Genomic DNA, 25,851 nt, shown 5'->3' with positions numbered 1-25,851 from the left:
TAACTGGCTCAAAGGACCAAAGATGAAAAAGAGACAATAAACACTTGGTAATTACAGCTCAAGATCAGCGTTTCTCAATTAGATACTACCAGAGGTAATCTTCTGAACTGCATATCAAACAGAATGAATGGTGGGGGGGGGCAATGGTAGTGGTGGTGGTGACTGAAAATATTTTTTGATTAATAGACAATTTTTGAAACAGAGGAAAATTATTTCTTCAGGAAAAAAATGCTAAGTATGCCATCTGTCAGCTGATAAGAAAAAATTTTTGTCCCATTGCGACGACAACAACAAATGTTATATAAATGAATGCAATGTGATGGAGGGACAGAACTGAAATAACTTACATATGTATGGATGGATTTAAGGACTGACAACAATAATAGCAAGAGGTGTGGCTGTACAAAATGCAAAAAAACATAATGAATAACGAAGGAGGGGAGGGGGTTCTAGGTCTTGAGCAAATGACAGACATGTGGGTGGTATGAAGGGGAAAACGATGAAAATAAAGATGGATATCGGAACACTATTTAAAACATTGCCGAAAAATCATAACAGATGTCCATAAATTGTGGATGATCATGGCAAAAACAAAGGGGAGAGCAGGGAAAACTATGCAAGACAAGAGAAAATTATTACCAGATGAGGGGGAAAAATCTAAGGGAATAATTATTAAAAAAAAAAAAACATTTACACAATTCAGCTACATAAACATTGATTGAGTCAAAGAGGGAACCTCTACATGAGTGCCTGACTTGCTAGAAGCAGCAGCCAAATTCTCTCAAATCCCACTATGCTGTCTTAAAAAGAAAGGTGTGTATCTAGAATAATGTAAGGTTCAGGGTATCATATCCTTTATCTTTTACTTGTTTCAGTCATGGGACTGTGGTCATTCTGGAACACTACCCTGAAGGGTTTAATCAAACAAATTAACTCCAGTACTTATTTCTGTTTGTTTTTTGTTTTTTGGGAAGGGGAGGTCTGGTGATTATTATTTCGGTCTCTTTTGCCAAACTGCTAAGTTACAAGGATATAAACAAACCAATACTGGTTGTCAAGCAGTGTGGAGACACACAAACACATACTAGGTGGGGGGGGGAGTCAGCAACTGTAGAAGTATGGAAGACAATCAGGAAAATTATAAAACGTTAGGTGTGGGGGATGAAAGGTGAGATAGAAAAATTACAGAAAGCCATAACAACCATAGAATGTAAAAGACTGGATCAATAAGTACTGACAAGACATGGACCAAGATGAAATATAATACTGGTTTCAAATTTTGGCACAAGGCTGGCAATGTTGAGAGAATGCCTAAGTCAATTACATCGACCCCAGTTCTGAAATGATGCTCATTTTATTGACCCTCACAAAATGATAAATGGCAAGGTTGACCTTGGCAGAACTTGAACTCAGATAGACAAAATGCCACTAAGCATTTTACCCAGTGTACTAAAGCCCACTGCCTTAGAATGAAATATATAAAAACAGACATTAAGTGATGATGAAAGTATACCAAACACCACTGACTCTAGAATGTATAGAAGACTGACAGAAATAATTTCCAAGATGGTATAATATTTGAAGTATAAATTACTATTGTAACTGACAGCCATCAATAGAATTAATAATAGTATTGTGTATGCATAGAAAACAAAGAACTATTCACCTTTAATAAACAGCCCAAAGCATCTAAAAAATTTGTTATTAGTGTTTAGCCATAGGTCATCCCTGATTGAGCAGACATATGATTAAAAGTATTTCAGCCACGCCAATCCCTCTCTTTTTTCTTTCTTTTACTTCAGTAAATATGTATTTCCTCGTCCGATATACACTGTAACCTTAAATATCGATAGACAGTAAAGAAGAATGTAGGAAAATGTGGTTACTTCTAGCAGACTGAGCAACACCATAAAGGCTCCATTTCTAACAAAAAATTATTGCAGTAAATGCCAAAAGAAAATGAAACTAACTGACAAGTATATTTTCTTAATTACCAAGTTCTGTGCTTAAATTCTCACAAACTCCCTATCATAGCTCTGCAATGCTAACCTGCTATGTATAGTAAGATGAAGACAAGACAAAGACTTCAGTAACCAACCCAGTGAAAACCCAATGAGGATCCAGCAAAGTCCAACAGATCGAAAGACCTAACCCCCAAATACATGTTTTAGGTTACAATCCATAGTGGTTGCTGCGAAGGAGACCATAAAAAATTAACAAGGTGCCAAGGAAAGGTTACTGCTGCTATAAACAAATCTCAATAAGCAGAGAGGGTGTGCCTGAGGTTGAGTACAGTCAACAAGAAACCATCTTAATGATACATAATTCATATGTAATTAGATTTATTTATTGGTGAGCTATCATCAATTACCTACAAATGTGTGTGTGTATACACATGTACTCATACACGTATGTGTGATGATGTTACTACCGTTTTTAGCTCCAGGAAAACATTTTTTCCAGCTGGCTACTAATGCACAATTGTGTCCTAATAACTCAAACAAGGGATCTAATGTCCCCACTCAGCCTTAAACAGTACCTACGAACTGTGGTTTCTGGGTTATTTCTCTTCATCGACACAGGATAACCGTTGACTAGAGATAGCAGCACTAGGCCTTGTTCGAGGTATATACTTTTAAAGTGACACAGTCACTGATCTCATAAAGAGGAAACCAATTAGTTTTAAATCTCTGAGTGAGAAGTAAGTAGTAACGTTACTACAGAGTAAAATCTATTTGCCAATGTAAAGTGGCAGTCCTGATTAGGATAATGTTACTACCTTTTTTAGCCCCAGGGAAAACATCTTTTCCAGCTGGCTACCAACACACAACTGCATCCTTATACCTCAAACAAAGAAGCTAATGTCCCCACTCAGCCTTAAACAGTTCCTGGATATATTTATATCAAATAAACCTAATGGAAATGTCAATCATCTCAGTAGAACATCAGAATTTAATAGTACAAAGCAAGGGGAATAGCACTAGGAATGACAATCATCATAAGGTCTTCATATTAGACATGTACACATTCGAGAATATATAAATTGATATGGATGACAACTGGTGAAAAAACATCAGAATCTAGTATACATATAAATGTTGTAGGGGGATGATATTGCTGGTACACAAAATTATAGTCTTATAAGCAACACTTGGATGCAGTTATGATTGTGTGATTATGAAGTTTGCTTTACAACTACATGGTTCCAGGCTTGATACTTCTTCTGGGATAGTTCCAATAAGCCAATGCCTTTTAACTGAAATTCAGGCGATGGATACTCGGTGGAAGCTCATTGTGTGTGTGTATGTCTATGTGTACAATAAAGTTAGAAGAATGGACAATGGCAGTTCAATCCATGCTACACATGTTTCTGTAGCAAAACATTTTAATGGTTATCTGTGCATTACACCATATATATACTCACGCGTCTGTGTGTATTGGGCACATGCATGCATGTGTAAACTGATAAATAATTCGTAATATTTAAAACTTTATACGACAGAGCTAACTCTCTGTAACGACACAGCTTCAGTGGACTTAATCGCACAATAAACAGAGATTGCTGAAATGAGCCTGACACTCGTTCCATATTCACTATCTGTACAGATTCAGTACCAATATTAATGACTAAAACCTTTGAAAGTGATGACCCAGATCAGCCTCAGTTCAGTGATTGAAACCAATAAAATAAAAAATGAAGGCATTGAATAAGTACCAGTAATATACTGGAGTTTTATTCCATCAAACTGTATTCTCTCTTTTACATAACAAAAAGATAAAGAAAAATATACTTGAGCCTTTTGAAATAAAATTAATTACTTTAAAGAATCTGTCTGACAGCTAATATACAGTTTAATAGGAATAATGAGGAAGTTGAAATATTTATCCAAGACACACAGCTGCAATAAACCCAGTTATTCATCTTTTTACTATGTTTCAATGTTTCTTTTTGTTCATATGTTATTACAACTATAAACAGGAAGAGAGAGAGGACTATGTTGGTGTGAAATATTTAGTGAGAGAGAGAGAGATAAAAAGAGGAGAGAAAGGGGAAAAATAGAAGAAAAGGAAGCAGAGTGAGAAAAGAATGACATATAAAAAGAGACAGAGATTGAGACAAAAAAAAAAGAGAATGAAGGAGAAAGGAAAAGAGAAAGAGAAAGATGGAATGAAGGAACAAGAGAAAGAGATAGCTTTTAACCTTACAGGACATATGATACACATGTAACAAACAAGAGAAAAGTACTTGTAACAATAACATAGAAATGGTGGTGGGTATCAACCAAAGAAATGTTTGTTTGTGTATGGGTGTGTTGCACGGAAGCCATGTTTGTGTTTACACTTTATTACAAATGTTGTTTTTTTTCATCCACATCTATAAGTCCTTTATATTTGAGTTTGAATAACAGCAGCATTCCTAAGTCCTTTAATATATCAACACCTTCCAAGCCTCATCTTCTGAATGATCTAACAGTGAAGCATTGTTGCTGTAGTTTATTGTTGGAAGCAAAAGATTGTAAGAACGATGTTGCACTTCACAACACCATCAGCAACGGATTTTAAATTGTTTGATAATTAATTCCAGAGATTATTTTACATGTGCCATACATGTGTATTAAAGTTTGGCTTGTGTCCTTTTTTGTTTAAACTATTTTCAATCATTAGACTGCGACCATGCTGGAGCACAACCTTGGAGTTAGTCAAGCGAGTCAAACTCAGTACTGTTTTTTTTTTTTAAGCTTGGTACTTATTCTATCAGTCCCTTTTATTGAACTGCTAAGTTATGGGGATAGAAACACAGACACACGCGCACACTCACACACAAATACACATATACAACAGGCTTCTTTCAGTTTCTCTCTACCAAAATCACTCAAAGCTTTGGTCAGCCCAAGACCATAATAGTAAGCACTTGCCCAGCTTGCCACTACACCCAGAACCATGTGGTAGGGAAGCAAATTCCTTACCAAACAGCCAAAGCTTCCATAGTTCATATTCTAGTTTTTTGTGCAATTCTCTACAGGGTGATAGAACAATCAAATAATGTTTCAATGTTTTCCAAACTAATTTTGTTTTGTGTTCTCATCAACATGAAACCAAACCTACAAGCTACAGAGCAAACTTCAAACAACCAATGTAAATATGCAAGACACCACACCCTATATCTGCACTCACATCATGAACAGATGTTGCTTCCTTGAAAAGCACAAACCGCAGTTACTATACACATCAAGTAGTGAAGGCATGTGACCTAGTGGTCAGGGTGTTGCACTCACAACAGCAAGATTATGGTTTTGATTCTCAGATCAGGCCACGCTTTGTGTTCACGAGCAAAACAGTCTATCTCGCTTTGATCTACAATCACTTTCACAAGTGGCACACTTCTGCACCTGTACAGGAAATGTTAATTCAATGGCAGAAGTGAGCCGATGAGCAGCACAAACATTTGATCACTATAAGCGAATCATTTGTGTATGTTGATCAGCAAGGAATTGCAAAACCCCTCATGTATTGTCTAGGACAGGAGAGTTCATGATGACAGGTCTCCAAGAAACATTACTGTGCCTTGACCATGTAAAAACAGTACCGGTGGCACGTGTAAAAACATTCGAGCGAGGTTGTTGCCAGTACCGCCTCACTGGCCCCTGTGCCGGTGGCACGTAAAACCACCCACTACACTCTCAGGGTGGTTGGCATTAGGAAGGCATCCAGCTGTAGAAACTCCACCAGATCAAGAATGGAGCCTGGTGCAGCCATCTGGTTCGCCAGCCCTCAGTCAAATTGTCCAACCCATGGAAAGCGGACGTTAAACGATGATGAACAATATAAAAAAAAAAATCAAGATGAAAGATATCATTCCCATGATTCTTCACCACCTACAGCAAATGTTCACTAACATTGTGTGAGTATCATTTCATTCAAAAGATGAGGGTTCAAGAAGGCCTTTCAAACAAACAGATTTTGGATTCATACAGTTTGAAACTAAGCATGAAGCTCAAATAAGGACATAAGAAAAATCTTCAATTGAAAAACGAAATTTCAACCAAAACAAAAAGAGATAAGCAGTTAGCTCAATAAATACACAGACAAGTAAGTAGTATTTTACATATGTATATACATGCTTTTATTGTAGCTTTTACACAAACACGACAAACATATACGATCATAACACACACACATCAATATATACAAATATATACACATGTACATATATAAAACCCTTTCAAACGAGCAACATTGATTCCAGAGCTCCATAATTTGAAACTGCTATTGGAACTTGCATACCATGTACAAGAAACTTTTACCACTTCTATACACCGTTTTCCTCGAATAATGGAACTGCAAATACAATATCTTTATACATCTTATTTCTACTTTCATTCTCTTGTTTCCTCTAGATTCCCTATCTCCTCCTTTTCCATAATAATTCGAACTCTAATATTTTCTCAGACTGTCTCTGATGAAGGGATATCCATAACATACCAGAAACACCTGTATGACTATTTCATTATAAATGTCCTGAAAACTCCTCATAGCCTTGGCTTTGTTATCTCATTCTGTCTAATATATATATATATATATATAGTAGACAGAATGAGATAATAAAGCCAAGGCTTTGGTTTATATATATGTATATATATGCACACACATACATATATGTATAGATATGCACACATGCAGTAAAAATATTCATATACAAATACATTTGAATATGTATATAATACAAATATATACAACACACATACATTCAAAAATACATATTAAGCACACTCTCTCTCTTTATATACACACACACACACACAAATAAATACACCCAGTGACAGAATTTTATACATACATAGATACACACACAGATTTTTATGTATATATTCATGTGTGCATGCATACACACACACACACACACAAATACACCCAGCAACAGAATTTTATACATACATAGATACACACATACACACAGATTTTTATATATATATTCATATAAATGTGTGTGTATATATATATACACATATGCAAATCTGCATGTTTGTATGAGCACACTCCAAAATGTAAGAAAGTACCAAAACCAGCAGAGAAAAACCCCATTAGCTAGAGTTGGTTCTTGAAAGACAGTCATCCAGTATTTTCCCAATTCTTCACATTACATAATGCAGCAGCTGAAGCAAGTATTGATAGAGAAACAAAGACACAGAGAGAGAAAGAGAGAGAGAGAGTGACAGAGAAAAAAGAGACAGTAAGATACAGCAGGGTGCAGTAATGTGTGTGCATGTGTGTCTGTCTAATTATGAACTCGCATTAGCCAGCAAGCAGGTGCAGCATGCAGGTTAAGTAAGCAAACAGGCAGAACAAGTGAATGACATTTAGTTAACAAAAGGGAGAAAAAGAGGAACGGAATGAACTGAACCAAGAACAAAATAAGAAATAAAAGGTTTATCGTGTATGTATGTGTGCGTGTGTATATATATATACACATACATACATACACACACAAATACATATATACAGAAATTGAAACTTTTAGAAAAGCAAGACATATATGCATACATTTATCAAACAATAATAATAATAATGATGATGATAATAATAATGATGATAATAAAAATAATAATTCATTCTTTTATTGGCCACAAGGGCTAATATAAATCAAAACATTATAATAATAATATGATTTTTAACTTTTTTTTGTAACCTATAATATAATCTCCAAACTTGAACTGAAGAAAATTATAACTGGATTTAAATGCAGATACATGAAATGCCTAACATTAACCAAAACACCTTCAGTACTTTGTTGTAATACTCATAATTTCAATATTGATAATATTAAGAGTAGCAGTAACAATAATAATATTAGTAAAGCTGAACACAATATAGAACAAATTTACTAGATAGATATAGAAAGATAGATATGAATAGGTAGATATGGATGGATAGGTAGAGATGGATGGATAGGTAGAGATGGATGGATAGGTAGAGATGGATGGATAGGTAGAGATGGATGGATATAATTACTAAGTTATAGAATCTTTTTTAAAATCACTTTTCTGGTGATGGGGGTAACCCTAATATGCATACACACACACACTTCGCATAGTGTCTAGTGCTACCAGTTCAAAGAACACCAGGCAGTTTGGGTTTTTTTTCCCCCTATTTTCCTGAGAGTAAAAGGAGACATGGAGAAGAAAGAGTTTACTGCAGTGGGAACATCAGAACTTTTCAAATGCCTCATTAGTTTGAACAGTGCAGGGTTCAAATCCTACTATGTAGAAGCAAAAAAAAAATGCTCAAATGGAGAGAGATTCATTAACAGTGAAACACCTGTTCAAAGAATTCAGTCCAGAATAGATTCCTGCTTTGTTATCTTAGGTGTCTGTGCAGTAGCATACCTGGCAGGTGATGATGGGGGAAATCTGCCCCAGGTGACACTTTTATGGGTGTAGTGGCACTTTTGAGCTTGGTGTATGACCTTTGTATAGGATAGGTGGGGGGAAAACTCTAGGGCTGCCTCAGGTGGCACTCATTCAACCAATGCTACTAGGTCTCTCTCATACAAAATCAACCATGCATTCTGCACATGGATGTGCAGATGAATGGGCAATTTTTTTGCTTTTTTTTTAGGAACACTGCAATACTATAGTTAAAACAAAGTGAAACAGAAAAAGAAGCCTGGACATAATGAATGTAAATGATGTTGGTTAGGGATGATAAGAAAAAATAGTGATTAGGTCCTCACTGGCACTTATGCCAGTGTGCAGGTGGCACGTAAAAAAAACACCATTTGGGCATGGCCGTTGCCAGTACCACCTGACTGGCCCCCGTGCCGGTGACACGTAAAAGCACCCACTATACTCTCGGAGTGGTTGGCGTTAGGAAGGTATCCAGCTATAGAAACTCTGCCAGATCAAGATTGGAGCCTGGTGCAGCCATCTGGTTCGCCAGTTCTCAGTCAAACCATCCAACCCATGCTAGCATGAAAAGCAGACGTTGAATGATGATGATGATGTGGAGGAAGAATAGTGATGAGGAGGAGGAAGCCTACAGCTGAAAACCTTTAGGAATCTATATAGACAAAACACACAATCCATTAGATCAATCATCCCGACACCATAGAAATTAAATTTTAGTTGGCAAGAACACTACTTACCCGCCCTGTACACTTTCAGCAAAAGAAATCTCTTTCTTGGCGCCAGGTTCTGAACTGCTTCTCTTTATACATGATTTCAGCTGGATATTAGGTTCACTGAGGTTACCGTAGGAAAGAGCATGCCTATTTTCAAAACTCGTTCCTCCTTCTCGACTCAAGTCTGGTTCACTTCCAACTGAGGATGAAGTAGTTACAGTCTCAGTCATTCGGAAAGAATATGTTGTATTTTCAGGATTCCAACCACTGCTCTGAGAATATTCTGTGTGCATTTTGTTAGCATCTAAACCCAACATGTTGCTCTGCCTGTTTGTGAACATCTCCATACCCAATCGGTCGAGATCTGCCTTAAGGGAGTCTGAAGACGACATAACACTTTGCGGACAGTCACCAGAAGATGACCTGGTGTCAGCACTGTCAACAGAAGATGGAACACTATCTGCACAAATACGAGAAGACGACACACTGTCAGGGAAGTCTGCAGATGAACTGAGGTCTTCCAGTTTTTGAGATGATGATGATGACAGGGAAAGTGATGCAGCCACTGAATCACTGTCTGTATTTGATACTTCAATATTATGGCTACTCTCTGAAAGAGAAGTACTTAACCCAGATATTTGATGAGACTCTATGTTTCTGTCATCTCTGAATTCTCTTTGTCCAATAGGTGTACCTGAAGAATGAGTATACACAGTCTTTTTTGAATAAACATTGCTGTTATTACAAGAAGCAGAATCTTTAGACATTGCTGTAGATGCAGAGAGCATAGGTTCGAAGAAATGCCTTTGATCAGCTGAATCACCCTCACCACTATGTAATACTTCAGTTACAACCGGCCCTCCTGAAGAACTGCTGTACACCATTTTCTTACTATACACTCTGCTGGTACTCTGAGAAGAATCTGGAGACTTATAGATTGTTTCAGTAATAGAAACAACAGGTTCAGATGCCAGCCTTTGATTTGTAGAGTAACCTTCACCACTTCGGACCACTTCAGTTACAACTGGTGCCCCCGAAGAACTATGTGTTGTATTCTTGCTATATACTCTGCTGGTACTCTGAGAAGATTCCGGAGACTTATAGATAGTCTCAGTAACAGTAACTACAGGTTCAGATGCCAGTCTATGAGTCCCTGAAGAACTACTATGTGTTGTTTTCTCACTGTATACTCTGGCAGTACTCTGAGGAGATTCTGAAGATTTTGATATCATTTTAGTTCTGGTGAGCATGGGTTCAATCGAAAGATTTTGATCTGTTGAACTAGACCCCTCACTGTGGACTGTTGTAACCATGGATGGTTTTTCTGAAGAACTAGAATATGTGATAGTCTTACCATGAACACTGCCAGAACTTTGCGGTGATTGTGGAGTTCTGTAGAGTACCTCAGTCGAAGAGACTTCAGAAACAGGCTCAGAAACATATCTGATGCTTGTCACCAGCGATTGGTGAGAAAATTCATCACGTGGAACTTTTCCAGTAATATATCCTGATGAAGCGATGCCTGTTCGATAATCTGACCCTAATCCATAAACATCTGACGAATGTGTGGCAGTGTGAAGTTGTTTAGTTTGCTTTCTAGTTTGATCCTGTTCAGAAGGCACTAATGTTTTGAGCATCGTTTCAGAGGATGATCCAGAGGACCTACCGTACATTGATCCAGACACCATGTGAGTCCCTCCACTCAATACACCACCTTCAATTGTGTCTACATTACCACGGTCACTAATAGTCCTAACCTCCTGTTCTCGTGATCCTTTACCATCTTTAGATCTTGAAGAGTCGACATGCTGTATGTTTACGGTCTGAGCAGAGATAGTATACTCTTGAGGAAAGCAGACCTCCGAATCAGAGACACTACTTCCAGATGATCTGGTCACTGTCCTTTCATTAGCACCACTGCCCATATACCCTCTTTGCTCAGTTCCATGTAAGACAACTACATTTTCAGCTGAAGGTTTAAAACTGCTGCTAACTGCTTGATCTTTGATTAAATTTGAGCTAACAACCTGAATTTCACTGACATTTGAGTTGAATGAAGAATCTCCAATAGCACTTGAACTAACTAAATGTTCTCCAGAGTCTCTTGAACTGACAGACTGGCCTCCAGTTGAATACACCAATTGACCTCCAATGACACTTGAACTAACTGATTCATTACCAGCGGAGCTTGAGCTGACCGAGTGATCTCCAGTGATTCTTGAACTGGTTTGCTGGTTTCCAACAGAGCCTGAGCTAATTTGTTGGTCTCCTGTAGAACTCAAGATAAACTGGTGATCTCCAGTTGTACTTGAGCTAACTCGATCTCCAGAAACACTTGAGCTAACCCATTGGTCTCCTGTGACACTTGAACTATATCGTTGATCTCCAGTGGAACTCATGCCATATTGTTGGTCTACAATGGGACCCAAACTAACTTGTTGATTCCCACCAACTCTTGAGCTGACAGTTACATTGGCACCATCAGCTTGCTTATGTCTGACGCCTGAAATAACTGTCTGACCTTCAGTTTTAGAGTCTGTTAGACCCATCATTGACATTTTTGCACTTTCAGCCATATCTCTCAGAAATGCACTTCTCTCAGCATCTAAAGTGGAAGATTTGGAAGTTTTAGAGTCAGAATCAAGAGCATCTGACTGAAAATATGTAGTTGTTTTTACACTTGATGAGGAGGACATCATGTCTGGAGCCTTCACCGACCGTTGCTTCACAGTCACACCTTGAGTACCACCATGTCTACCAGAAGACTGGTCATCTGAAGACTGTCCTCCTGAAGACTGTCCTCCTGAAGACTGTCCTCCTGAAGACTGTCCTCCTGAAGACTGTCCTCCTGAAGAGTCGTATGTGACAGAGGATTTAATTGTATTGTATTCCATTGATGGTGCTGATGTTACAGATGATGACGATTGTAAAGACTGACCTTGAAACTCACCCTGTCGTCTGTTATGAATGGTAGTACCATCACCATACTGTAAGAGGTCTCCTGACCTGGAGGTCGTGCTCGATTGTGAAAAAGAACTTTCACCAGAGCCAGAAATAGTTTTCTCTGTGTACGTTTGATAATGTTCGATTTTTTCTTTTATATTTTCAATTGAGAAGATATCGAGTTCATAGTTGGATGTCGTGAGAGTAGGCCGTTGTGTATTGACACCAACTGTCTGTAGATTTGGAATATCTGTGTTACAGCTGCGATTGCAAATCTGTTCAAGAGCCATGAATATTTTGACATCTGTTTGACAGCCATCCACCTTGAGCTTTGGATTATCTGTTATTGTCGAGGAATTAACACACAGCGCTCTGGGTGTGTTAGTGAATCGGCTTTCCACATTTAGAGAATCAGTGAGTGTACCTTGCTCCATAGTCAATCCTTTTTCAGTCAGACAGTAACGGTGTGTCACAGTGGGTTTGGCTTCACAAGCAACAGAAAATGTGCGAACTTGTTTCTGTGGCTCAGGAGGAACATCATCTACTCTGTAATTACCACAACCCATGCTACGAGTACTCACCTCCCATCTGTATTGTGTTCCTACCTCTTTACCTGATGCATGCAAGTGACAACTAACTCCTACGCTGCGGACATTTTTACTCAAAACTTGACGTATAGCTGTTGTGATTTCTTCACTCTTGAAACGAATATTCAAGGTGGATGAAAGGCTACCATCGTCAGTACCGACACCTACTGAACGCATAGAAGGCTTCAAGTCATCACAGATATAAGAAATACCAACATCTCTTGTTGATACCTTGCACTCAACACCAACATTACGTTTAGACAGGGAAGTTGATGGCTGACCAATAATAAGTGTGCGAAGTTCTTTCTCGTGAATGTGGAGACCAGAATCAGATTGGTCATAGACATTTCCATCACCGACACCTACAGTTCGAGTAACCGGCTTGGGGCTTCTGACAGCAGCTGGGCTCGAGGAAACAAGATGTTCAGCTGATGTAGAAGAAACATGTTGGGCAAGTTGAGAAACATGAGAAACATGGGAAACTTCTGACTGAATTGGTTGCAAAATGATGGTTTCTTTTTCCCAAGTCTCAGTATGAGTATCTGGATATTTTGAGAAATATGCTGAACTCAAGTCAGGTTGGATGTCATAAGGATCCTCAACTGAATGGTCTCCAATTCCTATGGAACGAGTAGCGGGAGTCTTCATGACAGCAACAGTCTGAACCGTGTGAAATTGAGGTTGAGGGTATGCCTTATGTTGTATTTGTTCAATCTGTTTTGGAGGCTCTACATGAATACGGCTGGTTATTTCTTCTAGAGTCCTACAAGATCTTTCTGAAGTTGTTACAGTTTTTTCTGAAGTAGTTGTTCTGTTGCTAACACCAACGCTTCTTTGATTGAGTTTGTGGGTCTGAGCTTTCAGTTGCAGCATCAGGAGCCGTTTTTCTTCTTTGAGGACAGAAATCCGAACTTGCAGGACTGGAATTGTTTTCACTTGTTCTTCCAGTTCTCTCATTCGTTGGAGGCTAACAGCCATTGCTTCGCGGATTGCCTCCAAAGATGCTTTGCTAATCATTGTCGAATTTTGGCTGTCAAAGGTTACAGAATTATGGGCTGGGCTAGAACCATTCTGTTGTGGAAAATGTGTTGCTATGGTTGCTGCCAATTCTGATGACGTTACTGTGGTTGTTCGGTAAGTACTTTTTGTGTGCTGTGAGGAATGTTCGTACATTGTGTTAGTTGTGGGGTAATTTTGTTCACTAGAAACTGTAGACAGGGATGAGATGGAACTCACAGAGTCAGTTCGGCCCAACGTACTGGGAACAGAAGCGTCTTCCTGAACAGCATTCTTGTAAGAAAAGGTACCAAATTTAGCATGCATTGTTTCACTGGTATCATTGTTGTCATAGGCAGATTGCATCACGTAAGACTGTCTCCCAGCCATTTTAATCTTGGCATTCACTGACGAATCAATTTCCTCAAGAATGTTGCGTGTCGCTGATGATTCATACTCAACAATATTTAAAATGCGGCTAGCGTCAGCTGAGTGGACAATGTCGGGTGGAAGTTCACCATAGTTTTCAGTCGCCGTCCCACTTTCCTGATCCAATATGAATTCCATTGATTTACGCAACTTCTTTTTGTTGCGTTTGATTTTCTTGAGCTGTTTAAGTGTGTTGCCATTTGACATGTTTTCGCAGTACTTGAGAAAATCCAAATCAATGTGGTATCCATACGGACAACATGTGCAGTGCTCATCTCCACTTTCACTGCTCTGACTTTTTACAGCTCGGACTTGCACTTGATACTTTTGGGTTAGCGGTGGCCCAGCTGCAATGGAAAACAAATGATGAGGAGGAGGATGATAATACTAATACTAATAATAATAATAATAATAATAATAATAATAAAGAAGTGGCGAAACTTTCAAAATACAAAAACCTGGAAATAGAGGTAACTCGAATGTGGAATCTAAAAACAGAAACAATTCCTATCATAGTAGGCGCATTAGGTATGATAAAAAAAATATTCAGACAAATACATAACAAAAACACCAGGACTTACAAACACATATAACACAGAAAATTGCACTACTGGGTACTGCACACATCCTACACAAAACACTTTCAATACAGTAACCATCAGAACATCACAACAAATCACAGCACATACCCAAGACACACAGAGCTGCGCTCGGAAGTGAAGTGAAAGCATGCTATAAAAATAAAACTGCTGAATAATAATAATAATAATAAAAATAACAATGTTTTCAAATTTTGGCACAAGGTCAGCAATTTCAATGGATGGCTAAGTTGATTACGTCAACTCCAGTGCTCAACTGGTATTTATTTTATCAACCCGCAAAGGATAAAAGGCTAAGTTGACTTCAGGGGAATTTGAGCTCAGAATGTAAGGACAGGTGAAATGCCACTAAGCGTTTTGTCTAAGGCACTACGATTCTACCAGTTCAGTGTCTTAATAATAATCCTTTCTAGTGTAGGTACAAAGCCTGAAAAACTGTGGGGAGGAGACTAGTCGATTACATTGACCCCAGTGCTCAACTAGTACTTGAACCCACCAAAGGATGAAAGTCAAAGTAGACTTTGGTGGCATTTGAACTCACAAAAGGTCAGACGAAATGCTGCTAAGCATTTTGTCCAGCATTAACATATTATTATAACATCAATACCAATAGGCTTTTCCAATGGCACAAAGTCACAGATTTTTTTTCTCTTTCATAGTGGTCGAGGAAAGCCTTGTAATTAAGTTAACCAAGCTTTATTCTTGATCAGTACTTGTTTTTATCAATCCCAGAGATATATGAGTGATATAGTTGACCCAAACAAGGTTTGAACCAAAATTAAAAAGGGACATAACTAGCTGCCATAAAATGATTGTTGAGGCTTTGTAATTGAGTTACCCAAACTTTATGCTTGATCAGTAATTATTTTTATCAATCCTAGAGATGGACGAGTAATATAGTTGACTCAAATAAGATTTGAACTCAAATTATAAAGGGACATAACTAGCTGCCATAAAATGTTTGTTCATTACTTTACAAATCCCGTCATCCCATCATACTTCTGCAATTTCGTATTTCACACAAAACCAATAGATACGAAAACAGTCGATGGATGAATTACATAAAGAGTTCAGGCAGGGGTGTGGGAAATCACACAAACTGTTATTTTATCTTTTACCTGCTTCAGTCATGAGAATAGCCATGCTGGGGCACCAGCTTGAAAAATTTTAGCTGGATGGTCATATCAGGAATGCTTTTGATCATAGCTCAGTTGGACAGTCATAGTTGGAATGCTTTTGACCATAGCTCGGTTGGACTGCCATGGCTGGAATGCTTTTGACCATAGCTCAGCTGGACTGTCATGGCTGGAATGCTTTTAACCATGGCTCAGCTGGATCAGAGTTGACTGGGACCTAAGCAACAATAGCAATGGTGTTACCAATACACTTGTTCAAGGAACCGAGAGGAATTTAAAAAATGGTTAACTGAAAGCCATACAGCAGAGTTTGTTGTAAACACAATTATCCAGTTGTCAGCAAGAGTCCTTCAAAGTTCTTCAGAACTGAGGAAGTTTCATCCACTAATATTATCTACATGGAAATTTGATAATAGTAGCAGTGGCAGTTATGGTAGTGGTGGTGATGGTTAAGATGATGGTAGTGGCAATGCTGGTGGTAGTGGTAATAATGGTGGTGATAATGATAGTGGTGATCATGATGTTGATGATGATAGTGGCAGCTGTGGTGGTGATTAGACTTTCACTAATACATAGCCACAACATTTTTTTTTAGGAAAAAAGATGGGGTGTAGTCAGCTAAACTAGATTTTAGCAAATCAAAATGATACATAATTTATGGATTCTGGCAGGATGAAAGGTCACATTTAGAAGGTTGAAATTAAAATGATGCTAGCCATTTTGCTTGGTACATTACTATTTCAAACACACCAAACACACACACACACACACAATCTTTCACATAACCCACTAAATCAGAGTTTCTCAACTATTTTTTATCTATAGGTCTCTTTAATTACTACTTCATTCTGGTAGACCTCCCACAGCCATTTGATGTTTAAAAGCTAGTTTTATAGACTATTGCTGTTGTTGTTTGTTCCTTCTCGAGCCATGCCTGGCTCATAAGGGCCAGTTTCCCGGTTTCAATGGCGTTTAGATTCCCCACCTGGACAGGATGCCAGTCCATCGCAGGTGAGCTGCAAGATGCAGGAGGAAAGAGTGAGAGAAAGTTGTGGTGAAAGAGTCAGCAGAAAAGTTCGCCATTACCTTCTGCCGGAGCTGCATGGAGCTTAGGTGTTTCGCTCATAAACACACACATCATCCGGTCTGAGATTCGAACCCGCGATCCCTTAACCGCTGCTCCAACCACTAGGCCATGTGTCTCCACAGTTTTATAGGCACTACTTTCAAAATTCCTATTTTGTTTTTCACATATTAACTTGCGTAGGTTGAACTATACAAAACATTAAAGAACCATAATTGTTTCTTACAATACATACATCTAAAGCGAAATGTTTTCAAGAGCCCTTCAAATACTATTGTGAACCCCCAATTTACTACTTTGTTGCATGGACCCCCAAAAATCATATATGGAGACACAGAGGCCACATGGACCTCAGTTTAGAACAACTGCTCTAAATCAATTCCTGAAGAAACCAGTTATCAGTGGATCACTTCAAGAAGTAAGAATGCTAACAGGGTGAAGAGTGGTTCTAAGGCTATTGTTCAGTTTACCACCACCTCTTGGTGGCCTTTGGGGTTTCCCTTTAGCAGAGTCTGTTCTGTTGCAAACATCCAGACCAGCTCTCAAACCACAGCATAACTTCCTGGCTTCCTCCTGACAGTCATAGACTAGAAAAATAGTCACCAGCATTGGCTTTCTTCCTCTAACTTGGCAAATGTAAACAAAAAATAATAACTGAAATATAATAATGGTTTCAAAATTGAGTACAGGGCCAGGAAGTTCGAAGCAGCGGAGTTAAGTCAATTACATCAACCCAAGTACTCAACTGGTACTTATTTTATCAACCCCGAAAGAATGAAAGGCTAAATTAATTCTGGCGGAATTTGAACTCAGAACATGAAGGTAGATGGACTGTCACTAAGCATTTTGCTCAGAATGATAACAATTCTGTCAGTTCGTCACCTTAACTCAGTGAATAATAATAATAATCCTTTCTACTATAGCCACAAGGCCTGAAATTGTAGGAAGGGGACTAGTCGATTACTTCAACTCCCAGTGTGTCATTGGTACTTAATCTATTGACCCCAAAATGATGGCAGGCAAAGTTGACATCAGCAGAATTTGAACTCAGAATGTAGAGACAGGTGAAATACCACCAAGCATTTCGTCCAGAGTGCTAATGATTCTGCCAGCTCACTGAATAATAATAATAATGGTTTCAAATTTTGGCACAATGCCTGCATGTTCAGAGGTGGTGATGGGGTATGTCAATTACATCGACCCCAGTGCTCAACTGATACTTATTTTATCCACCAAGAAAGGATGAACAGCAAAGTTAATTTTATTTCTTTACTGCCCACAAGGGGCTACACACAGAGGGGACAAACAAGGACAGGCAAATGGATTAAGTCAATTACATCGACCCCAGTGCATAACTGGTACTTATTTAATCGACCCCAAAAGGATGAAAGGCAAAGTTGACCTCAGCGGAATTTGAACTCAGAACATAGCTGCGGACGAAATACCACTAAGCATTTCGCCCAGCGTGCTAACATTTCTGCCAGCTCGCGGCCTTAATCACAGCAAAGTTAATCTTGGCAGAATTCAAACTCAGAACAAGAAGACATGAAATGCTGCCAAGCATTTTGCCCTGCATAAAAAATGATTCCGTAAGCTCAACAACAACAACAACAATAAATCCAGTGACAAAATAAAAGACTATGTAATTTGTACTTATACATACCAGGTGGAGTTTTCAATTCTGCTCGCACAATTTCCTCACGGTATGTCGCCATTGTAGTTTGATATTTCCAGAATGTTTGAGGCTTTTGTTTGGTTTTGTTTTTGTTCTTGTTTTCCCAAATAAGAGAGAGAGTAGTTCTTAATCACGGGACGGCGATTGAAGGTGTTTTACCTGGAGTTAACTTATCCTTCCATTGAAACATCTGGAAAAATCAGCAAAAAAAGGAATAACTTAATAGACCAGTAGACATAAAAATGTATGTTTGTGTGTACAAATGCAATCACACCCACAAAACAATGCCACCAATCATCCATCCTAAAATGCCAGCCAATCACAATAGAACAGAATTCTCTTTACCCAATCATTTAGCATTTAACCCATTAATGCATAGCGTCCAGAAAAATGGACGCAGGAAAAATTACTATTAAAACGTTTTGTACATGTGTATAATTGGTTTGTTAGGACATAGTGCCTGCTCATTCATAGAGCACTAGTTTAGAGGCAGACTATACTAAAAATAAGCTCAATAGGTAGTTTACTTAACAAGCAATAGTAATTTTTCCTGCATCCATTTTTCAGGAAGCTATGCATTAATGGGTTAGCCCAGCCATACCTGGCCCAAAATTCTACCCATGTTACGTTCAAATTGGCCAGATCTAGCCTCTTGCACCTACACTACAATGTCATTCTAAAAATATACAATCACATTGTTGAAATATTGAAGCCACAAGGTAATGCATGATTAACTGAAAACAATGTGAACAAAGAGTAAAAGAGAGTAAATAAGCATTATATATAAGAGAATAATCTGAATGCTAAAGGGTTAAACACAGTCAGCTTAGCATATGGAAGGACTGAGCAGACACAAATCTAATTAAGAGTGCTTGGCTCACAAACCATCATGAACCTCATCATGGTCATTTTAATGTCCACTTTTCCATGCTTGCAAACATCAGAGTTCATTGAATCAGATTTTCTACAAACAGACATCATTCTTTTCACCAACCCTACCTGTTTCCAAGCAAGGTAATATTTCTACTTATATGATGGTAATGGTTGTTGACAACCATTGTGCAATCTCAAGACAAAGAGACAAATTCATACACACCCATAATACATATAAACACATACATATATATATATGATGATGGCCAAAGAAATCACTGACCATTGCCCATACAAAATGCCAGCAATACCCATGCATGAGATTATCGCACCAACAGTCACCTTCACCCAGGTTTGTGCCCGCAGCTTCCATGCTTTCCACAGTACCCTCCTACTCCAGCTATCGAATAGTTGCCTCACCAATAATTGCACAACCTAAAATTTAAGGTCAAATAAAGATTGTGCAGCAACTCATAAACCTTCTCCACCCAACTGATATGAGACAAGCCAAGGCAAGAAATCCAGTGTCAAAATATGGGTTACAAGCTCAGGAACATAGGAGCATCATGACCTTAAGTGCAATATTCCCAAAAAGTTCACTATCATTCCTGGCATAACTACTTCCATATCAGAGTGACCATCTCTAAGAAATATAAAAAACTAAGGAGTGCCTCACTCCCAATGTTCTTCTAGCATGTTGGACACCAGCCCAGAATTTCTGAAGGCCCATGTTATTGTTGAACCTACATTAGGTTCATACATCCTTTTGCACACACACACACACACCACACACACACACACACACACACATACATAGAGGACCTTAAGTTTCAGTTTATCAAATTAAATCAAAGATTTTGGTCAACATACAGCTGTAGTGTGGAGGCGTGTGGCTTAGTGGTTAAGGTGTCAGCATCATGATCGTAAGATTGTGGTTTCGATTCCTGGACCGGGCGATGCATTGTGTTCTTGAGCAAAACACTTCATTTCACATTGCTCCAGTCCACTCAGCTGGTTAAAATAGTAACGCTGCAATGGACTGGTGTCCCGTCCAGCTGGGAAACATATACGCCATTAAAACCAGGAAACCCAGCCCATGAGCCTGGCTAGGCTTTAAAAGGGCGCATTGTGGAGGTGCAATGGCCCAGTGGTAAAGGCAGTGGACTCACGGTCAGAGGATCGTGGTTTCGATTCCCAGACCGGGTGTTGTGTGTGTTTATTGAGCGAAAACACCGAAAGCTCCACGAGGCTCCGGCAGGGAGTGGTGGCAACCCCTGTTGTACTCTTTCACACCAACTTTCTCTCACTCTTTCTTCCTGTTTCTTGAGTAATGCTGCGATGGACTGGCGTCCTGTCCAGCTGGGGGGAACACATTCGCCATAGAAACCACGAAACTGGGCCCATGAGCCTGGCTATGCTTGAAAAGGGCACATAAATAAAATAAATAACAGCTATAGTAGAAAGCAAGCACCAGCACAAAGTGTCATGCAATGGTACTGAACCCACAACTATGTGCTTGGAAAACAGACTTTTTAACTACACAGCCATGCCTGAACCTATATATTATAAGAAATTACTGCTTCTTCATTTACAAAACTCTGAAGATAACTATAAGTGTGACAGCATGAAGCTCAGCCAGCCTTTTGTCACCTTTTACCAGAGAAACTTTTAATAAACTTACTCTCCATATGAACAAGACACACCATTTGAAAATATGACAAGGAAAGTTAACAAAACATTCATTGCATGGTTACCCTATCATGCTAAAATAACAGTCCAATCTCCCCTCAATCATACCTCATAATCTTAATAAAGGAAAGGCATGTTGGACATTGTAGTTCAAGATATACAAAACATTAAGTGTTGACAGATGGAATGCCTTTGATCTTAGGTTTGCAAAATCAAGGCTGACCTGGAAAGGTTAAACAACAAATATTCCAGTCATTTATTCCAGTGCAGAGTGCATGCTTATCATGCCATTCTATGCCAGATGATATGCATATACTTATACAAACTATATATACATATACACATACATACACATACAAATGTTTTACACACATATACATGCATATACATATATACACATACACACACACAAATGTTTTACACACATATACATGCATATACATATATACACATACACACACAAAACATATACATATGTATGCATACACACATTACACACATACATTTATACACACACAAGCACAAATATAACCTCTATACCCACATACTCACATACACACACATGAATGGTTAGTTTTAAAAAGCAAGTCATAAATTAATGATCAACTTCCCACAAGTACAAAACAGGGACATCTAGATGAAAATTTAACAGAGAGAGTGTGTACATGCATGCATATGTTGTGTGTATATGTGTGTGCATGAACACAGTCCAATGACTGAAACAGATAAAGGATAAAGATTCCATGGTAATATCAATGCCATCTAATATCACTGAAAGGAATGGTACTGCCAGAGGTGTCGAAATCATAATGATGTCCAACTGGCAGCTGTTGAAGGGATTGTTCTGCAGTATGGCTGGATGGTTATGAACTTTACTTTGGTCCTGGGTTGGATCCCACTTTCATGAAGTCCTGGGTTGGAACATAAGTGGCACCTTGGGCAAATGTCATTTGCTATGTCCTGAGAGCTGACCCAGATCTTATGACTAAAATTAGGTAGACAGAAAATATGTTAAAGCTTGTCAGATGGATCGTAACTGTAATTTAAAATCCTAACCTTACTCTGAACATCTGACCAAGATGAGCAATTAAACTGTAATTAAATACATGTAACTCCAACCAAATATATTGGGTGCTACTTTCTTGATCCACTCATTCACACACCTGTGTGTGTGTATACATGTAAATATATATATATACGAGGGACGTTCAATAAGTAATGCCTCTGACCCACTTGCAGTTGTTTGATCTAGCTGAAATTTTGCATGTGCAATCATTTATATCTCTATAGAGTAAGTGGCAAATTACAGCTCTGAATTAATTGTGGTTTCTGATTTACAGGTGTTTGAACTGAGTCAAGTGTGAAATGGAGCCTGTTGAGTGTCAAGCAGTGATCCGGTTTTTGTATTTGAAAGGACGCACACCACGGGAGACTTTTGATGAAATGAAAGTAACTTATGGTGATGATGCCCCATCATATGACCTTGTAAAACGCTAGCATCGTGAATTCAAACATGGTTGGAACTCTGTGGAAACAGCTCCCAGATCTGGTCGCCCCCTTCTGCCATTGATGAGGCTGCCATTTTGGAAGATCGACGCATAATTATTCGCCAAATAGCCCATGAGGTCAAGATTAGTACCGGGTCTGTGGAAACTATCATTCATGACCATTTGCATATGCAAAAGGTGTCTGCCAGATGGATTCCCAGGTTGCTCACGCCTTTCCAGAAGCAAGAACGCGTCGAGTGCTCGAGGGTGAATTTGGAGATGTGCCAAGAAGATGAGTCAAAATTTTTCAAAAGACTGATTACACAGGATGAAACCTGGGTCCATCACGATGATCCAGAGACCAAAGCCCAGTCAATGCAGTGGAAGCACCGTGACTCACCCCCTCCAAAGTAGGCAAGGGTGCAGCCCTCCGCTGGCAAGGTCATGCTCACAGTCTTCTGGGACCAGGACGGAGTAGTGATGACAGATTTCCTGGCAAAGGGTACCACAATTGCAGGAGCCTATTATGCTTCACTTTTGAAGAAATTACGAGAAGTTATCAAAATCAAGAGGTGGGGCAAGATCAGCAAAGGCATCCTCCTCCTGCAGGACAATGCTCCAGTCCACAACTCGCTTGTCGCCAGATCAGAAGCACAGGTGTATGGCTATGAACTCCTCCCCATCCCCCCTACTTTCCTGACCTTGCACCCTCTGATTTTCACCTCTTCCCAATCATGAAGTTGTTTTTGAAAGGAAAGCATTTCCCAGATGATGCAGCCTTGATTTCTGAAGTCATGTTGAGGTTGGAGGACCAAGCTGGGTTCTTCTACAAAGATGGTCTCCAGAGCCACATCAAACGATGGGAGAAATGCGTAACTCTGGGTGGTTCATATGTAGAAAAAGACTAATAACTGTACCAAGTTTCGTTGCTCTACTGCTATGGGAAGTGGGTCAGGGGCATTACTTATTGAACGCCCCTCGTATATATATATATATATATATAGAATCAAAGGTCTTCCTGAACCATAGACTAAACACATAAGTCTGGTTTCCTGGACTCTGTGGTATATATATTCCCACCTGGACAGGACACTGGTCCATCACAGGAGTGCACATTTTTGCTAGCAAAGTAGACTGGAGCAATGTGAAATGAAGTATTTTACTCAAGAACACAGCACACTGCCTGGGCCAAGAATCAAAACTACAATCTTATACTTACTAGTGCAACACCCTAACCACTAAACCACAAGACTACGCATACACACACAATACAATTTTTTTTTTTTGCTGTTTCAGTCATTTGACCATGGCCATGCTGGAGCACGTTCTTTAGTCGAGCAAATAAACCCCAGGACTTATTCTTTGTAAGCCTAGTACTTATTCTATCGGTCTCTCTTGCTGAACTGCTAAGTGACGGGGATGTAAACACCAGCATCGGTTATTAAGCAATGTTGGGGGGGGAGGAGGACAAACACAGATGCACACAAACATATACATACATACATATGTGTATGTGTGTGTGTGTGTGTGTATATATATATATATATATATATATATACATACACAATGGGCTTCTTTCAGTTTCCGTCTACCAAATCCACTCACAAGGCTTGGTCGGCCCAAGGCTATAGTAGAAGACACCTGCCCAAGGTGCCACGCAGTGGGACTGAACCCGGAACCATGTGGTTGGTAAGCAAGCTACTTACCACACAGCCACTCCTGCGCCTATCTTCATAAATAATGAAGAAGTATAAAGAAATATGTAGTAAGGTTACATCCATTGGCATTCCATAGATGAATGAAGTAATCTTTACTCCCATTTACCTCCACCTGCTATTCTGCAGTGTGACTAGGAATGACAACTGAACATAACTGTCAGCCTTAGTTGGTACTTGTTTAGGAGCAGCTTAAGACAATGACAGAATGCAAGATAAATAATGAGCAATTAGTATCAAAAGTGGAGTACAACAGCAGCAGGAACAGCATCTAATTCTGCTCCCTTTCTTCTATTTCCACCTATGACAAATAAGAATTACTTTTGACCATGATGTAATATATATCTAAGTAATTTTGGCACTTCTCTTATTAACTCCAGTTGCTTGTTGCCGTTAATTAGTTTGAGGGATGCAGTCATAAAAGACATGCCAGTAATAATTATTCATTTCCTTCTTTGATTGAGGCATAGTATATCTAGGATGACATTCAATGTAATGTGTCTTTTTTTTTTTAGGATTTTGTTGGGTTTTTTTAAGATTGAAGAATGTGATTTAACAGGAATCAGCTGAACCTGTTTGGTGTAGTCTCCAGAAACTCTCTACAGGGAAGTAGAGTTTTTGGAGATAGAAAGAGAGGTGGAGATAAAGGAAGAGAAGCAGAACTGTAGAGATGTAGGGAAAAAGAGAGAAGGGAGAGTTAAAGCTGAGAAGGGAGAATTCAAGGAAAAAACTACAAAAACCTTGGTGAGATTTCAAGTATGAAACACAAGAGCATGGAATAAAATAGTGGAAGGTGTCCTTTGTTTGCATCAATTAAATGTTTATACGCATCAATTAGAGAAGGAGTCCTCTATCTGGTCTTTCACCATGTTAGAAATAGCAGTCAAATCTCTCTCAAATTACAGTCTAATTTCTTTTAAAAAATGAACAGGAGTGGCTGTGTGGTAAGTAGCTTGCTTACCAACCACATGGTTCCGGGTTCAGTCCCACTGGTGGCACCTTGGGCAAGTGTCTTCTACTATAGCCTCGGGCCGACCAAAGCTTTGTGAGTGGATTTGGTAGACGGAAACTGAAAGAAGCCCATCGTATATATGTATATATGTGTGTGTGTGTGTGTCTGTCCCCCTAGCATTGCTTGACAACCGATGCTGATGTGTTTATGTCCCCGTCACTTAGCGGTTCGGCAAAAGAGACCAATAGAATAAGTACTGGGCTTACAAAGAATAAGTCCCGGGGTTGAGTTGCTCGATTAAAGGTGGTGCTCCAGCATGGCCGCAGTCAAATGACATAAACAAGTAAAAGAGTATATTGGAGTATATAGTTTTAGCTGCACTGTGACTGGGAAAGGAATGGGAGGGTGATGGCTACAATAGTTTTCATCATAGGTCTCCTTAATCCAGCCTGACCAGGGGCTAAACAACAGCATTCTCTCTAATTAGAAGTTTTATGAATACATCTGCACTGAGTCCACGGCCCTAATGAGTAAGAATTTCTTTTTGTCTTGCTGCAGTGTACAGTTA

At 39.0% G+C, this 25,851-nt stretch overlaps 1 protein-coding gene across 4 annotated transcripts in view; it reads right to left on the bottom strand.

The window, feature by feature from the left end:
- Positions 1-25,851, bottom strand: part of LOC115213887 (probable GPI-anchored adhesin-like protein PGA55) — a 190,283-nt gene that overhangs the window by 53,581 nt on the left and 110,851 nt on the right. For 3 of the 4 annotated variants that reach the window (XM_036504631.1, XM_036504633.1, XM_036504632.1), the window contains exons 3-5: positions 18,556-18,757; positions 11,976-14,420; positions 9,143-11,915 (exon numbers count right to left, since the gene is read on the bottom strand). In XM_036504631.1, coding sequence (XP_036360524.1) covers positions 9,143-11,915; positions 11,976-14,420; positions 18,556-18,607 — 5,270 coding nt within the window. In that variant the 5' untranslated portion in view covers positions 18,608-18,757. The remainder of the gene's footprint in view (positions 1-9,142; positions 11,916-11,975; positions 14,421-18,555; positions 18,758-25,851) is intronic. The other variant, XM_036504634.1, reaches the window with a different exon arrangement.

Source organism: Octopus sinensis, linkage group LG7 (genome assembly GCF_006345805.1).
Source record: "Octopus sinensis linkage group LG7, ASM634580v1, whole genome shotgun sequence".
Classification (NCBI taxonomy): domain Eukaryota; kingdom Metazoa; phylum Mollusca; class Cephalopoda; order Octopoda; family Octopodidae; genus Octopus; species Octopus sinensis.
Note: the sequence above shows the minus strand (reverse complement) of the source record. Positions and strands in the feature narration are given on the sequence as shown.